We start from the raw sequence: 18,533 nt of genomic DNA, 5'->3' as shown, positions 1-18,533 counted from the left end.
TGTCTCATTATGTCCGGCTTCAGCAAAGGTCCGAGCACGTCGGAGGGGTTGGCTGGGCTCATCCTTTCCCAGCGCCGAGCCGCAGAGAGGACATCTGAGCATCGGATGCCGTGAGCGCGGGTCCCTCTGGGTGATGAGCTGTGGGGATATTATCACTTTGTTTCAGAGAGCCCTCCTCATGTTTTCACTTGGCAGAGGCTCAGATCAGTCAGTACAGTAGTCTGCCAGAAATAGGAGCCAACTTCCATATAAGAGCAAGCCGTGGAGGCAGGAGTCAGTGCCATGCCGGCCGGTGGGGTGCTGCTGAGCCCCTGAGCCCCTGGTCCATGCTGTGGGTGTGGAAGGAGATCGAGCACCTGATTCGCATTAGCCCAGCTGTGGGAAATGGCAGCAACACCAGCTCCGGTGCCTCTCTGCTAAACTGAGCCGTCTGTACTTACGTGAAATCCTTTCTGTTCTTTCTAACTGCTTTCTTTTCCAGGAGAGGACAAGTTTCTCTTTGCAGAGTGTATATATTTGTTTTGAAAATGTTTAAGCAATGTTCCTCTTGTGTTCTGTATGAAATGTGCTGTATTATACAACATGCATGCTTAAAATGATGGCTGTTCTCATTCGCGCTGGGGCTAATTGATAATAACAACTTGAATTTCTAATCTTGGGTTTAAGCTTTTGTATTTATTTTGTCTTTGCAAAAATAAGATGTAAAGAGCTGGGGAAAGCAAGCGGGTGCGGGGAGGGGAAGGGGCTTAACATTGCAAAATGAGGACTGTCAAGCTGACTGTGCTGCTGTTCTTGGACAATGATGAGCATTTTCTCATAGAAAGTTTTTGAATGTTTTCTCTTTTATACTTGCTGCAGAATGCAGTGCGTCATAATCTTAGTCTTCACAAGTGTTTTGTGCGAGTAGAAAACGTTAAAGGGGCAGTATGGACAGTGGATGAACTAGAGTTCCAAAAACGAAGGCCACAAAAGATCAGTGGGTATGTCCACCATGTTTGAACTTCTTAGCCTAGCTTGGATCATGCTTACAGTTTAACGTAGAGGCTTTTGGCTGCTAGCTGGTGTTAGACCAACCACAGGTGGTTTCGCATTGTTTCAGTTAAGGGAAACCAAGACAAACATCTCATCACTACTGTTTGTATGCCCACCAGTACCCTGACCCTGCTTGCTTGGTGTTTGTTGCATCACATGCTAGTAGCTTTTAGGTGGCAATGCATATTAACCCTCACAAACCATTTGCTTATGCTTATTGCATTTTATTTTCTTTTTCCTTTTCCCTGTATTTGATGTCTGTTCTGTCCCCGATCCCGTGTCCCTTTGTTTCCACTTCATCTCCTTTGCTGCTGCTCTTGTCCCAGGGTGCCATTCGCACCAACCTCTCACTGCATAAGTGCTTTATCAGAGTAGAGGATGAGTTTGGGTCCTTTTGGACTGTTGATGATGAAGAGTTTAAACGTGGCCGTCATATTCAACGAGGCCGTCCTCGAAAATACTGCCCTGATGAAAACTTTGGCGAGCTTGTTGCACAGTAAGAGCTTTTACTTGCTTTAATTTTTTTTTCTGCTGTTGCTTTGCTTTGCATGATTTACCCATCTCATGTAGACTTGCATTTCACAAAATAGTGACATCACCTTTGCTGCTAAAGAAACTAAATTTTTGGTTGTTATGTGTATTTTGTGTGTCCTACTCTGATAATCCAAATGCCTGGAGTAATAACTCTACTTTGACATGTTTGTTACAGCATTTGTTTATAGTGCAATGTAGACTAAAATAATTATCCACGCTAGTGTAGATATGCTGCTGCAGGCCTGTCAGGAAGACAGATATATGCCAGGAAAGGCTTCAGATAAGTTTTAATTCTGATATTTTCCTTTGCTTTCGGTTGTATGCCTTGTTTTGCAACTCTCAATCAGAAATAGTGTAAGGTGCTTATAAGACAGAAATGCTGAATTAACTTTATAAAGTTTGAAAGTGCGGTGAGACCAGCTGTGAAGATTATAATCAACAGGCCATCCTGTGTCTACAACAACCATGCACAAATATTCCTGGGGTTCCCAAAGCAATTTTGTTTGACCTTTACTCGAAGGCCATCTCTCCAGGACGACTGATCCTTGCTGGTCCCTGTGGGAGGGGCTCAGTTAAGACTCTTCTCACCATGATTTACTCCCACATGAAAAAAACAAAATAAAAATGCCCAGTGAGCAATAAAACTTTTTTGAGATTTTTTGCATTGGCACTTTTTATCTAGTTTGTGTTCAACGATTTTTTATTCTTTTTTCCCCTCTGGTGGAACCAGTGATATTTAGATGCCCGCTAAAGAGAAAGCAGCTATGCTTGGCATTAATTTTCCTCAAATCCAGCCCCTTATGTAAACTTAAGATGACTAAAGTAAGGGTCCAAATAGCACGCCAGAATATTTTTTATTAAAACAGCCTTTAGGGCAGCGTGGTTTTTTGCATGACCCATACCGTTGCGCTGCGGTGCAGCAGTACCTTCCATCGTGCCCCCGTGCCCACAGCCCCAGACTGTTTGGGGCGGTGGCGTAGGCAGTCCCTCACCAGGACCCCTCACCGTTTGCCTGGCAGGAAATAACGTGGCTCAAATCCCCTCTCATCACAGTCCCTCTGCTCCCTTGCGAAGGACTGTGCTGCCAGCGACTTGGACAATAATTTGCATGGATTAGTATTTAAAATGTCCTGTGATGCTTTTGGTCATAGCCTCCTCATGATGGACCTTTACATGGTAACTGGCTCCCAGACACAACGAATATTGGAGAATTTCTCCTGAACGCAGCTAAAATGAGCAGAGATGCCAAGATGTGCTACTAACGCAGGGTAGTAGAACACATGGCGAGGTAACGTCGAGAGATAATGATGTGCCTTATTTAGTAAAGGCAAATATGATAACCGTAGCCTGAAACTCAGATATTTTCTTTAAATAAAAAAAAAAAAAAAAAAAAAGAGAAACGAAAGAGAACTTGTGTGGAAAAACAGTCTCAGCTCTAGTTTTCTGGTGTGGGAGGAAGCATTACATGCTTGAAACGCTCGTGCAGAAGTTGGTTGCATTTAACTCTCCTTTTTATGTTTTTCTTATGCAGTAACCCTTCTCTTATTAAAAACATACAGACCAGCCACACCTACTGCACACCTCTCAATGCTGCTTTACAGGTAAGATTAATGACTGTAGCAAATATGCAACAGAGGCGTGTGTCTTCCCCACTCATTTCAAAATATATTAGCCTTGCTCTAATTAGATATTAAATTTTAATTCCGTTAAACTTTTTTCTTAAGTGCATAAAGCATCATAGTCCCTGGAGGCAAACACATATCAGGCTGCTTCAGCATTAGCTAGATGCTTAGCATTTTGAATATTGTGGCAAAAAAATTAAAAGTTCACTTATTAATATTTATCAGCAGTATCATAATTTCCATCCTCTTATTTCAGAATTTCACTTGAGGCAAAAATACCACAAGTGTAATTACTCTAGCACAGCTATTAATGTGCTGAATGATAGGATACTGCAGCACGTGACCTTCTATTGTTCACGGGTTTAAAGAGAAAGCAGATCATTTTTCCCCCTTTTCTTTTAAGGGCTATTTTTGCATATCTTCCTATTGTTGGTAAAAAATAAACGTCGCAATTCCTATAGAAAAAAAAAAGATTATTTTTATTGGTTTAAACTGTACTGTAATTGTAAGACAAAAATTCTGTTTTTTCACAATGTAGAAATACACAAAGTGTCAGTACACAATTAATAACTCGCAGCCTAAAAGTGTGCGCGTCTCCAGCCCTTCTTCATGTACGGTATATCAGGTTGCCATTTTTTTCCCCTCTCTACAGATTCCTGAGTCTATCTCAAAAACCCCGGGTAAAGTCGGTATTTGCTATATGAACCAAAGATCGAAAGGCATTACCGTGCCCTGAATTTGCAGGGGATGTGTGTGTTTGTGGGGGGGTTCAAGCCTGTTCCAAATAGCGTGAATTAATCCGGGAGGCAACATTGCGTGTGGTTGCACCCCGGTTGTTTGTTGAGAGTCGCTTCTTGAGAAGTTCACTGATGGCCATGGATATTTGCTTGGGCAACCGTGTTTTGTGGAGGGTTTAGCAGACTTCTCTTTTCAGAACCAAGAAACAGATTATTAGGGGAAAAGCGATGTTCTGCATTTCATCTAATGATTTGAGTTTATGCAGTAACTTCTGAAAAGAAAATGAAAGCATGTTTAAATGAAGCAACTGTAAATACCATTCATTAGTAACTTATTTTCCCTTGAGTCTTGTGAAGTGTGATTTTTAAAGACTGCTTTGTCTCTTGAATAGTATTAAGATTACAAGCACATTTTACATTCATGAGGCTGAAAGGCAGAAACGAAATGATCCTGCATTTCTTCACATTGTTAACTATGTGACTAATTTCAATTAATATGCTTATCATACGGAACTGTTCGTGTTTTATTTCTGAAACACGTGTCGTTGTCGTCATCTCCATCCATTCTTGTCTTTTGTGATAACCTCCAAACTGTTTCCATTTCCCACTTTTCCTGGAAGTGGCACGTACTCGTGCTCCCCCGTAGCACCATGTGAACTTTGTTGATGGAGAGAAGAGCCTGGGCCAGATTTGATACTGCTCGTGTGTTCCCTGTGATAAATGGGGATGAGCAACATTCATTGCACTAAGACAGGTCCTCGTTTAGGTTGAAAATACACCGGCAGGTTCCTCGTTCCTCTCCCCCCTGTTGGATTTTGGAGGCAGAATCCTGGCGGGTGCTCGGGTGCTGTACGGGGGTTTGGGCAAAGCCCTGCGGGTGCCCAGTGCTGCGTGGGCAGTTCGGACCTCGCTTGGGCAATAACCTTCCTCCTAGGCCACAAGGCCACTTTACCTGCCAGTGCCTTCGTTCAGTCTAATTAATAATTAATGAGCAACGTTCCCCTGGCTTTTGTGGGCATCTGCAAAGAGCGGCCCTTTGCGCATCCCTGTGCACGCAGCGGCCACCTCTCTGCAAGGCAGGGTTTGGCGTGGTGTGCTGCATGCCGCCGGGATGCCAGGCTGTGTTTTTCTTCTCCTGTGGGGTGGCAGAGCCACCCCTCGCCTTCACCCAGACCCCTCTGACGTCTCCTCCATCTGTTTTCCCTCACGGCCAGGGAGAAGCAGCAGCTCTCTCCCCGCTCTGTGTGTGGAAGGTACGGGGACTCCGGCTCTCACCAGCGCTCTCTTTTTCCCAGCGGGTCGCCAGAGGCTCCCAAAACACCCCCCTCCCCTGTTGTTATCTTTATAACAGATACTCCTCGTGTCCCACCTCTCCCCCAGTAAATTGCTTTACTGCAATTACAAGTTATCACTATGGGTGAAGAACTTGAGTCATTATTTTGCCAAGTGCAGGAAATGTGAACCATTCTTTGCATCCCCTAATCACAATGAGTTTGCCGGTTGTTGAATCAAGAAGATAAAAATAATCCTCCCCGTTAGAATAGCTTTTGTAATCACGTGTGACACATAGGGCTGCACATGGAGAGGTCAGCGTAAGAAAGAATAAAAGGGGCCGTGCTCCTGAAGATGCTGCAGTCAGGGCTGGTCATGCTCCCCCTTCCCATCCCATCTCCCCCCGCCCGGTCTCTGGCTGTGCTTGCCTGGGAACAACTCTGCTGGCTCGGATGGCAACAAGCAGGGAGTTTTGTCCCACGAATTAGGAGCAGGCGAGAGCGTTCGGTGGGGAGTACATTTGCATGAATTCCCCTCCCACGGGCAGGGTTTGCCTCATGCAGATCTGGAGTCTGATGGATTTTTTGGCTCCGCCGCCGCAGCCGGCTGACCTCCCCCTGGCGCAGGTCAAGCGCTGCCAAGCCGGCGTCTGTGGCTCTCCGGCGCTGAACGGCTCGGAGAGCTGTGGATGATGTCAGCCAGATCCGGCTGGGATGGGTGAAATGGTTAAACGTCCTTCGAGTCCCTGGGCGCTACGGCCTTGGAAAGCTGTGCGTCCCATCCCCACCAAACGCTGGGCTCCTTTGGGGCTCGGGGCTTCTGCGCTCCCACCGCTGCTGTGCCAGGCACAGGACTGTGCTGTCAACATGAGCTAATGCTGACACACAGTAAATATTAGCAGGCAGAACGGTGGGAATCAGAAGGAAAATATTTAACAGTTCATTCTCTTTCTACAAAGATTTCCATTTAGAAAGTTAACTCCAATGTGCCTCTGCATGGTATTTCTTTAGAACAAGGAAAAATTGAAATAAAATGGTGAGATCTCTAATAGCTAAGGTAAGAGCTGAGTTGCTGAGGCTTAAAAAATTTCACGCGGACTGGTCCAGCTCTCAGGTGGATCAATGCAACTCGGACTGATCCGGTTAGTGCTAACCGCAGCTTCACACTTGTGTCATGAGAAAAAACAAACTCGGTAATGCTGCCCTCCCGCTTGGTGCCTGTTTGCTCTGGGAGGAAGGAGTTACCAGCTGAGCGACTCCTAATTTTTTTTCCCCATTTCATTAAAAACAAAACGCAAACCCAGACCTAAGCCACAAAAAAACCCAAAGCCCCAAACATAATTTTACAAAATGAAAATAGGAAAAGGACGTTCTATTTTTTCCAAGGGGTGTAATTCCAAATAGGGAATGGAAAGCTCCTTCCTCTCAGAAGCCAATACAGCTATGAATACTTAAACCCAGATGTAAATGATGTTGAATTTCCCTTGGTGGAATCAGGGTAATACCTGTCAGAAAGTACAATATTTTAAAAAACGGTAGTTGCAAATAATGTAAATGTGGAGAATGTTTTGGAATAAATGAGAGTGTTGTGCAACATATAAAAACGTTAGTCATGGCTCTTCATATATTTGTTTGTGTCCTTGGCAGGCTTCAATGGCTGAGAACAGTATACCTCTATACACTACTGCTTCCATGGGAAATCCCACTCTGGGCAATTTAGCCAACGCGATGAGGGAAGAGCTTAATGGTGCAATGGAGCATACGAACAGTAACGGGAGTGACAGTAGTCCTGGACGTTCCCCTATGCAAGCAATGTAAGTACGGCAGAGGCACGTGCGTGGCTCTAGGCATTGTCTTACCGTCTGCTGAAGCGTGGCTCTGGAGGCCTTTGCGGTTTGTTCCTGAGGTTCATGGGTGGAGCAGCAAGAGCAGACATCTCCGTTTGGGGACATGCTTAGGTTGATTAGAACATAAAAGGGCTGTTTACCAACTTCCACATAAAACCGATCAGCTCGGTCCAGTCTGACAAGCACACAGAGCTGTAGAATTGTTAACTTGTTTGCAGTTCTCTTCTTTAAACCTTGCAAAACCTCATAGGCAACTGCTTTCTTGGAGAAAAAAAATCTGATTTCTCTCACCTCCAGTCCATGCAACAAGTGTGCCAGTGGGGCAGAGCTGGGAAATGGGCTTGTTTGGTGGGTCTAAAAAAAACCACTCGATGCACAACAGTCTTGCTAAGCATTAACGATGGCACACGTGAAGGTCTGGGTGATTTATAGATTGCTCTTAAAATATCAAAAGGAAAATTAATAGGAGCATTATAGCAACAGACGGCAGTATAATGAGTGCATATATAACCGCATGAAGTAACGGGGGATCACCGTCCCTGCTCAATGTGAATGGCACCTGGGCAGCGAGCTGGCGCAGGAAAGGGTAAGGCAGGAAGGGTGCGATGCCCCGATGGGTGTGTTCGGTATTTATGGGGTGACAGTGAGTTTGCAAAGCTGTAAATTTCCCCCTCCCCTCAAATTACATACCGGGTAATTGGCGGCTGGCGAGGAAGCTGGAGTTTATAAGTCTTGTAGTCCTCTAAAAACTCTACGGAGCGGTTGGCTACCTGTGCGAGTGACCGTGTGGGAGAGCCGCGCTGCCTTTCTTCTGCCTGTTCCTTAAAATGGGCTGTAAAATTACTGGCTGACTTGCCACGGCTCACGTTACGCATTAAAAAGAGAACTAATTTGTAGTCTTTTACTTCAAAGTAATTTGAATAAGGGATTTACAAAAGTAAGTCTAAATCAAAAAGTAGAAAAACATTAACCTAATACCATGATAGTAATTAGTTGTGAAACTAATTAGCATCTAATGGCAAAAAAGTTTCCCACCTGCATAATGTGTTGTCAGAGGGGAGGGGGCACGAAGGAATCTGAGGCTCTGGATACTTTGATATTGCAGCATTTTGAATCAGTGCACAAAATGCTTTGAAAAAAAATCTTTAAAGATGGCAACATTCATTTTTAATTAATAATTAATTTAAACATTGTCTTCTACCATTTACTTCAAAACATTCAAATAAGGTGTTTAGCTTTTCCAGTGATTGTTTGTGCAGTATTAATTATCTCTCCCAAAGTAGCGTTGCATGACACACTTTCCATCTCTCACAAACGGATTCATCTTGAGGCAGTTTTAGTCACAATTTGTTATCCTCTGCCCGTGACCACGTAGGGCTGGCGTGAAGGAAGAGCGGAGGGACGTGGCTTTTCTCCAGAAACAAGACTTCTCCCAAGGGTTTCTCCTGGCCTAGCAGACAGGGATGAACGTTTATGATGTTGCGTTAATCCAAGTAATTATTTTTTTGCAAGTTCAAGGCTAGTGTAGTTCATGCACTTCTCATTTCACCTAAGGTTTCGTTTTCTTTGAAGAGCCTGTGAGGAAGGAAAAATAACCAAGTTAAAACAGGCTAGGACATCTTCCAGAACTGTGCATAGCCGTGGCCTTTGTTGCACTTAATAATCATCTCTTAGCACATTGATGCCAAGGTGAGGGGCACAGAACAAATACTGGAGAGAGAGGAGGGCGGGGGGAGGGATGCCTCATTTTCATTATTCACCAGAAAATCCAATTTTCTGTTGTAATATGGAAATGATTGTTTCCTGAGTGTTTTCATTTTCTCAGAATTGATAATATATGTGTTCTCTGCTGAACATTTCTTTTTGCTTAAGTAAAACGTGGCCGGGTGATGTTCCAATACCAGCCTCTGAGCTTCCCCATTGAAATGGTGTTTCTAAGTAGTTTGAAGGGATCTAAAGCCAGAACACCGTTCACGCGTCGCAGGGTTTACCCTGTTTACTAAATAAAATCATGAGTCAACAGGAGATGTCCAGACGCTGTGCAACCTCTTATTTTCCATAAGCCTGCTTCGTTAGTGACATTTGCAGTTTTTTTCTCAGAACAGATTTCCTTGTCATAATGCAAATTATTTTTTAAACAATTTTAGTATATTAGAATAAATCAAGCTTTAAACTTTATTGTAAGGTTTAAAGGACCTTGTTAACATGACAGCTAAGAAGTCTAACACTTTAGTTGAAGTCTTATTACCGCTCATTCGTTTCCTTTTTATGACACATTGAACCACAGCTAGGTTTTTTTTTTTTTTTCCCCTTCTCTCTCCCTCCTTTTGAAACACTAGAAAGTAGTCGCATAATTACAGCTTGGGGACATAACACTTTCATCCTGATATGCTCCAAAGGTAGCCACAAAGCAAACTACTCCATGCTGTGTGCACCACCAGAACTCGGTGGCTTTAAACAACAGTCAGCTTTATTAAAAACTCCTCTGTTCCCAGAGTGGACAAACAAAAGAATTACTCAGATGTGAAAAGAAGGGGAATCTGTGTTCAGCAAGGTTATTTATTGTTAACCCCTTCTGGAGTCTTAGGCATCTACTTAAAAGGAATGTGCTGAAATTCTGCTGCTATAAAGAAGAAATGGGAAACCCTTTCTTCCTCCCTGCCCTCCCCCCTTTTCTTTTTGCCTAGCCCAGCATTTACCTTTTCTGTAATTCAAGAGACTGAATTCTTTAGTCTCTAAAGGAAGTTTTCCTTCCCCAGTTTGGGGTTTTGGTGAGGTGGTAAATAGAGATTCAGACTTACTTGAGACGTGAAGGTCTCCCTTTGCCTTTGAGCTTATTTAAGCGTGTTTATTTCAGTTGCTCTGAAATGTTCGAGCAAAATGATGGATTCAGTAAGGTTTCTTCCTCACACGCCACTTTGTGGTTAAAACCGACAGAGTACACAAGAAGTTGAAGGTTTTTTTGTTGTTTTCCATGCAGATCTCTCCCCAGGGGCTTGTATTACCCAGATAACCCTCCTAATTTGGGGGATGGAGTTTTTGCCAAGCTCGCTGTCTGATGTTTGTCCAACACGTGAGCTGCTGGAGGAGGCTGGCGTGGCTGTGCCTCCCCGTGGCTCTGTGGCCCTCTCCGGCTTTGTCTCGCTCGAGGTCGAGCAGCCCTGTTCATAACTTGGTGCTTGCTTTGCTTTTTGCTCCTGAAGTTTTGGGGTTTTTTTGACTTCTGGGAATCACACCAAACCTCAAAGAGAAACTCAGTTGAAACCACCTGGTTTCACCTGCTTTCATAACAAAACCAGAAGGGGGGCAGAGTTTGCTTTGGAAAGGTTTGGGGACCTTTGAAGGAGCTTTCACAGCATTTCGGGTGGTTGCAAGCACAGCAGGTACCTATCTTATTTGCTGGCACCCATTCATTTTTGTCCTGTGGCCGAGCACGAGGTGGTGTGGGGATGCGGTGGGACGCTGAGACGTGGCCCCTGAGCAGCCTTCAGAGAAACTCCTGGCCGTGGGCCGAGGCCGCCTTTGCTGCACGCGACATGCGTTCTCCTCTCTCCTTTGAAAGCTTCCCATCTGCGTTTTCAAAAATAATACTTTAAAAAAAAATAAAAATAAGCCTAGCAGCAGCATCAAAACCAGAAAGCCAACAAGCAAGACTTTTAAATTAAAACAGCAGTAAAAAAGATCACTGCCATGAAGGCCGAGTAGCACACACTTTTATCGGTCTCTGTGTGTAGCCGCTCTTTCCCCTTTTTCTTCTGTTTTTCATTTCATGTTTTCTCCCAAGTGAGGGGCCCCACAGCCTATTCATAATGTAAGTTTTTCTCCTTGCAAATGATCAGCATGGTTTCATGTTCGCTAGGGCCACAAACTGCCAGGACGGTTAGCATATGCGCACCTCTGAGATGACAGTCCACTCATGAGACTTTTTATATGCTTAAGCTAATTCTTAACCACTGATATTTGAATTGTCTCCTCCCAGTCTTCCCCCCACCTCCTTTTTCAATAATTAGGTCAAAAATGTATCAATATTGTCTCTCTCCTTATATTTTTTGCAAAAATTACACAACATGCAGAGGAACCTCTTTGCTCCCAGGGATGTGTTGATAGGACGTGTGTTTGTGAATTTGAAGGGAAAAGGTGTGGGTACGTGGGTACTGCATCACTTCTCCCCACCATTCCTTTGTTGGATGGGCTGGAAGGTGCAGTTAATACTTAAGTATTGATCTAGCACTTTACAACTCAAGAAGTTGAAATATGCAGGGACTTGAAAGGCATTCACAGCTCACATTAAAAATGTGTGTAGTCAGCAAGTTAGATGCTTCCTAAACTGATCCAGGCTCAAGTTGAAATAAATAAATAGGGTGCAATACAGCTTTGCACACTATACAAGCGTACAGCTGGTTCACCCTGGTCACTTGAAATAGGCAGGGTTACCTTTGGCTTGTACGTGGATACCGAGTACGTTTTCCCTGTTTGGTGATTTATTCTTGCTGTCTGTCAGTGCAGTGGAGTACAAACAGTATTGTCGTTCCTGTCCACACAAAACATAAAATAAAATGCAGCTATTTTAAATTATTCATTTTAAAGCAAAGCTGTGCAAGGAGAGAAAAAGTTCTTACAAATGAAGATTTGTGCTTCAGGTTATGTTTTCATGTAGCCTACGTGAAAGGGTTAAATCAGCCCGCATGGAGAAAAAACAAGACTCTAGGAGGTGGGTATCAACTCAATGAAAGACAGAGTGGGACTTGAACTCATTAACACTTTATTTTAAGGGATTGCCTACAACATCAATTATTTAGGAAGCAAACAGGGTCTCCATTGCTGTGTCGCATTATTAATACTTGGTAATGTCAATAAAATCCTACTTTCCTATAAAGTCCCACCAACAAGACACTATTGACTCACAAGGCTATTTTACATTTCAAAAGCTGCCGAACAAAAAAAAAAAAAAAGGTAATTTGTATTTGTATAGGATTTGTTGTAAATATGATTTACGAACAACATTTTTCAATTGTTATCATACCCGTTTTGAATGACCAAGCCCCATTCCCCTGTGGGTTATTCATGTGCTATGCCATAATGAGAAATTTGGCAGATCTCATCTCTTTAGTACATCCTTGTGCCCACCATGAGCTGGGGATCATGTTCTGCCTTGTTTACAGCTGACAGTGTTATTATTCTCGTTAGGACTGTGCTTTCTTATCATATTGTTGTGTTGAGCGAGCCTTTTCCTCTCTGTTTGTGTTTCCTGGCAGGGCTTTTCTTCCCTTATTGACAGTTTGTAAAAATATGCATTAATTTGGAGTTTAAAGCATGTATCATGGTGTCTCTTTGCTGTGTTTGCTTGAAGTTGATTAATGATAGAACCTCACTTGGGGTCGTCCTCTGGAGAGTTGTCTCACAGGTTCTGCATGTTAACGAGAGACGCCGCACACACAGCTAGCGATGATTAGCCCTGCCTCCGCCGGCTCGGCGGGCTGACAAACTGCTGCTTTGCCTTTTGGATGCTTATTCCGCTTATTTGTCCAAAGATTGTATTAATCAACTTAATATGTCAGCTGAGAGCATTTTCTCTCGATCCCGAGACGGAAACCCTATCGAGGTGCTCCTCCCAGAGTGTTTTCCCGGGGAAATTGAGCGCTGCCTGCCTGGCGTAGCCTTCGCTTGGCTCCGGGGACCGGTGCAGAAGTTGAGGGTCTTCTCCTTGGTGACCTGGAGCTCCTAGGCTTGGCACACCGGGTCTGAACACCCAAACCACCTCACCTTTCTCCCCAAACCACCCGAGCTGTCAAAACTGTTCTTTAACAAGCACCTTGCTGATTGACCGTATTCTTGTTTTTCCAGGCACCCCGTGCATGTCAAAGAAGAACCATTAGATCCAGATGAAAATGAAGGCCCGCTATCCTTAGTGACAACAGCCAACCACAGTCCAGATTTCGATCACGACAGAGATTATGAAGATGAACCTGTAAATGAGGACATAGAATGAGTATGTCTGACATCGTTATCCTGAGAATGAAGATTGGAAGAACACGTCAAACTTAGCTGTGAAATCTCTCCATTATTGTACAGTCTGGAGGATTCTCAGTCCACTTTGACAACTATGAAATATGTTAACTCTTAGTGCCATCAAGTATCCCATTTGGGAGTATTTTTGATTTTTCTACTTTTTGTTGAAAAAAGGAATTTGTACTCTGTGCATTGGATGGACTTGTTTGGTACTTGGGATTTTCCTCTCTTACAGTCAACATCAGTGTTGTAAATTTGCTAAACTGATTCACTTGCATTTAGCAGCCAGCTGTGGACTGCAGGTCCTGCCAATTTTGGACACTTGAGGACATCAAACTGAGCATGTACACCTGAACTGCAGATCAAGTCTTTGCCCAGATTTTAAGGATTCCAATGGACAACATATTTGCACAGTACTGCATGTTGATTATCACTGCCTTTACTCCATTTTTTTGTTTTTTGGTTGGTTTCTTTTTTTTTTTTTTTTGCTTCCATTTGGGATGGGGAAGGCCTGTGTGTGCACGTGTGTGGATATGTGTGTGTGCGTGTGAGCGTGTATATCGGGGAGGGGTTAAAAGAAAAAATTATCCCAAACTTTTTAATGTATTGCTTTTATTCCCCCGCCCCACTTCTCCTATACCATTTTAAGTTCTGACCTCAGGCCTCATCTGGGCCCAGGGCCTCTCAGAGGCTTCAACGTTTTCTGTACTTTGTGATGAATGTTAATAGGTGTTTTTATTATACGAAGCTGAATGTCATTGAATTGTTTGTAGTTTTTTCTGTCATTCATTCCAGTTTCCTTCAGATGCCACCATGTTTTCTTTAGCTATGGAAAACATTCCATTTCGGTGTCTCCTTTTTTTTGTTGTTGTTTTTTGAAAAGGTCCCAAATGCTGCACTATACATGTGGATGGGTTGTCCAACGGAGAGAGAGGAACGAAGTACTGCAAGAATGAGAATGAATGACAGATGAACATAGAAACACTGTAGGAAGCAACACAGATTCATTCCACAAAGCAGTATTTTTGCTATTTTTTTTCCTGGTTTGGGTTTTTTTGTTTTTTTTTTTTTTTGGCAGCAACGGTGAATATTAGTAAATGCCACAAAATTGAACAGCACAAAGAAACATATGCAGCACCAACAGAGTTCACTTTTATTAGAGGATGCATAGTACAGTGGCAAGTTCTCAGTTGTTTAACTCGAGTTCTAATGGGTCAACAAATCTTTCTGGAATATCTAAGATTTCTGAGATGGGCACCTGTACATTTATTATTACAATTTTTTTTCTTTTTGCATTTGCAAATAGTGGTTGGAAAGATGACTTCATTAAATTGTTATTGTACGTGGTGATGTTTCACAGTTAAACATCAGTTCAGGATTGCTTGGTGGCATTAATCTGTTTGAATACAAATTAGATTTCAGATTGAACTTGTTACGGGAGTTAATAAGGATGGAGCCCCACTAATGCTAAAGTGTTAATTTTCAGCTGTGCAAATCCAGTACTGCAGTTAAGATTGTTATGCAATATTACACCAGCCAGTATGGAAACCTCGCCGTAGGAGACAGGAGATCTGGGAGAGAATCTGTGCTGGGGCTTGTTAGGCAAAACTGGCAAGGCTCTTAAAGCAAACATGACATACAAAATTTGTTGCGATAGGTCAGTAAACCTCGGTCACCAAACACCTAAACATTTTCATTCTGCAACCACTTTCCCGTCACTCATTTATTTATGTAGGACTGTAGCTTTTTTATTATTTCAGAAAGCCTTTCAGAGCTTAATTTATATTCTTCTTTGTACCTTTTTTTTTTTTCCTAAAATTACCAAAGATATTACACAAAGGTAAATTATGTTCTCTGTTATATGCTTTATCTTATGAAGCCAAATATCCTCTTATTGTTGATCAAAGGAGGTTGAAGAATTTAGAGGGAAATGACAAGGTGTGGGCTATTGCTAACCTGAGAGGGAAACTGCTCCTTTATTCTAGAAAATTTAGAAGGCCAAGTAGATGTCTGAACCAAAGTTGTTACTTTTTATTTGCAATTCTTTACAGTGACCAAAAGGAAAGTCTGTAAAGAGGAATCGAGGAGAGCTTTTGAGGCTAAAACTAGAAATCAGTGTTACTGGTGGAGCTATGAAAAGGGAGCTGGAGAAAGCAAAGACACAGTTGTTTCGCGGAAAATTAGAGTATCAGATAAAGGAGACAGTTAATAAAATACAGAAGAGAACAGAAAAGCTCCCACAATTTAACTGGACCACATAATAGTATTTCTAGAATTAAATGAAAAAAAATTTTTTTGGTCTTTGGTTCTACAGATCGTGTGCCACTTCTGTTTCGGGACCGTGCTAGGATGACTGCTTTAATTTTGGTTGATCTTGGCACATTTGCTCAGTTTTGTTTAGTTTTTGGTCAGCATTTTTCATAAGGAAATAACACTCCTGTCCACTCATAAGCTTTGGTACAAGAAATTTTATTGGCAGTTACTTTTATAAAACTCAACTCTGCTTTCTGTTTCAAAGGACGAAAAAAAAAAAAAGAAAAGAAAAAAAGGGCAGTCTGTGGTCATTTGAAACATTTTTTTTTCGTTTAAATTATATCCAGGCAGCTTCGTGACGTGCCGGCGGTAGCCAGATGGGGATCATGAGAATTGAGCCCTGTGCTTCTGAACTGAGTGGTTTGCTGGTTAGTTTGGTATTCAGAAGGGGATAAAAATCTGGTAGATTAGTTCATTCTCAGCATGTGTAGCTAGACATGAGTAAAGATAACAGCATGAGAAACTGTTAGTACGCATACCTCAGTCCAAACTGTTAGGGAATGAGTAAATAAAAAATACATTTCACTCAGTTGCACTTAGTTGTATGTCTTGCATGCTTAGTCTAAAGACTGTAGCAAAAATAAAAAAAATAAAAAAAGAGAAAAAGAAATAAAAAATTAGATTTTAACATATCTGGCAGGTGTCGCAGCCTTGCAGAAGAACCAACTGAAAATCTCAGGCTTTACATCAAGCAAACTTCACTATGATTTTTACAATTCTGATTCTGTATCCCTTTGGATATACAGTTGCTTCTTTAGGGAGGGGTTTATTATGTTGTACATATATATCCCACTGTGTCTGTGTGAGCCTTTGTCTTTTGGGGGGAGGGTGGGGAGGGAGGAAAAGGTGGAAAGGTCCTTTTTTTAGATATCATTCCTCAAAAGGAATAAATGCAGACCTGTTTGTCAAAACACCTTTTGCTTTTTGTGCAACTGCTTTATATTAACTATACTAAAAAATAGCTTTGAAAAAAAAAAAACTACTGTATGTAATGGAATTGCAGAATACGCTGCACATGTATTTTATTTAGTTATCCTTGCTTTAAGAATATTGGATGACATTTGCTGACATGTGGGAGAAAATCCCTGACTCTTTTTTTCAGCTTTTAAATTGTAACATAGTTGACAGATTTTTTTTTTTCTCCTGTTATCATTGATCGAAGCATTTTTGTACAGTTTTTGTGTTTAAGCTGTTTTTTTTGATACTTTCCCACCCCTTCTGTTATCTTACCACTGCCTTTTCTGGCTGTCTTAAAAAAAAGTTCATATATTTGAAAGGAAAAAAAAAAAAAATTCATTTAAAAAAAAAAATGTTTTTCTCCTGCTGCAGTAAATATTTTGCATGATGAATTCCAGGGTCACACTTTCAAAGTTTATCAGTGAAGTAGTGATTAATAATGGGGAGTGTCAAACTATTGAACTTTTGTATAAAAAAAAAAAAAAAAACTTTACAAGGTGCCAAGATGTAAAGACAATTTGTTACATGTTTTTTTTCTCAAAGAAAAGCGTACATTATGAAAGTAGTACCATGTATCAGGTAAATCGCTGTCAGGAATGAGAGTCAAAGCCTTCCTTGTCCACAAAACAAAAAGTTTGTAAATGTAAAACCTGTTAGGTTTCTGCATTCAACTAGAAGTGAAATGAAAAATCAAGGCTTATGTAGTAATAAGTGACCACAAAAAATACTACCTTTTTTGATTCTCACTCGCAAGCGTCCCGCCGCAGGTCCTGCACCTCCCCTCTCCTGGAGCTCCCGCTTCGGGAAGGGACCGGGGCAGGGATTCCGGTTCTACAAATATTGAAGATCATTAGATATTTTATATATATACATACATAAATATATATATATAAAGTTTTAAAAAATAATTTTGAACTATTGTAGTTTTCAGATTGCCAATAATCTCATGTTCATTATAGCATGGAAAAAAAAGAAGTGTTTAAACTCTTTTGAAATCCTTTGGTACCTTTGGTTAATGAACTCAGAGTGGGTTTTTAGATGTTTCAGAAGTCATTTAGTATTCTAGTCTTGCGAGGTGAATTTGCAGTTAACGACTGCATTTTAATGGGCCCAGAACAGGTAACAAAGTATCTTCTACCCATAAGCCTTGATGAAAATGGTACAGTCCAGACTGTTAGCATGGTGCTTCGTGTGTATGTGCTGCCAGTAACAAGATTTTTTTTTTTTTTTTGATAAGGCATAAAAGAAACTCATTCCTTACATCAACTGTAATTCCATCATTCCATGTCTGTTGATACAGACAATAAAAAATGTTGTGTAGTCAGTACTAATTACTGACATTATAGCATTCTCAAATGCAATAAAAATGCTGGTTGTTCACACTGGTAATGCAAGTTGCCATGTCCTAAGTTTTTGTTTTGTTCCACCCCCCCTCCAATGACTCCCGTGTCACGTCCCCTGAGGCCCCGGGCCCCAGCGCTGATCCATGGAGCAGCTGGTTGCATCTCACCCATGTCCCAGCACGTTCGTGGACAGCCTCATCGCTCTCCTTGGGTCTCCCCCAACCACATCAAATCGCAAGATATTTTAGCGATGGTTTCACGGTCGGTCTGGACAAGGGCGGTCGTTTGTTGCTTGAGCACTGGAAGCGAGGAAGATGCTGTCATTCGAAGAATTCATCCACTTTTCCAAGAAAGTCCATCGGCGTTTGACCATTAGGGTCAGGGTCACGGGGAGTTGAGGGTATTTGCTTTCTCGTTGGATTCCACTTCAAAGGGGAAGGCGTGAAAGAAGGGGTTTGGGGCCTCGTCGTGCAAATCCTGCCAAGCGCGGTGCCCTAATGGGAGTGGTGCTGCTGGCTGCGGTGGGAAGGGTTAAAGGCATATTGTGCGTAGGCAAGAGGGGGTTTGCAGGATCAGCCTCTTGGTCCACAAAACCGTGAGGCACAAAGTCCCAAGTCGCACTGTCACCTGAGACAAACTTTAAAGGAAAAACCCACCTTCTTTTCTTTCGAGTAAGCACACATTTATTTTCTTCATCAAGTTTTATAAAGAAAAATAAAATGTTTAATAACTAGCATTAGCAGCAAACTGAAATTTCAGAGGAGAGATTTTTCATGAATAATTCATTAAAATTTCACATCTGCAAGATTAGTCATCCAAATAAAATGCTAATGTCAAAAACATGCACCGTCTATAATATTCTCATCAA

General features: G+C 42.0%; 1 protein-coding gene across 19 annotated transcripts in view; it reads left to right on the top strand.

Annotated features, from left to right (window-relative positions):
- FOXP1 (forkhead box P1) overlaps positions 1–17,711 on the top strand; it is a 392,835-nt gene extending 375,124 nt beyond the window's left edge. For all 19 annotated transcript variants that reach the window (XM_087743167.1, XM_087743173.1, XM_087743168.1 and 16 more), the window contains 4 exons: positions 859–980; positions 3,098–3,167; positions 6,844–7,010; positions 12,888–17,711. In XM_087743167.1, coding sequence (XP_087599293.1) covers positions 859–980; positions 3,098–3,167; positions 6,844–7,010; positions 12,888–13,032 — 504 coding nt within the window. In that variant the 3' untranslated portion in view covers positions 13,033–17,711. The remainder of the gene's footprint in view (positions 1–858; positions 981–3,097; positions 3,168–6,843; positions 7,011–12,887) is intronic.
- Positions 17,712–18,533: the final 822 nt, after the last annotated feature.

The sequence above is a fragment of the Nipponia nippon genome, unplaced genomic scaffold (genome assembly GCF_047370975.1).
Source record: "Nipponia nippon isolate SJK-2023a ecotype South Korea unplaced genomic scaffold, ASM4737097v1 scaffold_9, whole genome shotgun sequence".
Taxonomy (NCBI): Eukaryota; Metazoa; Chordata; class Aves; order Pelecaniformes; family Threskiornithidae; genus Nipponia; species Nipponia nippon.
This window is presented reverse-complemented; position numbering and strand designations above follow the sequence as displayed.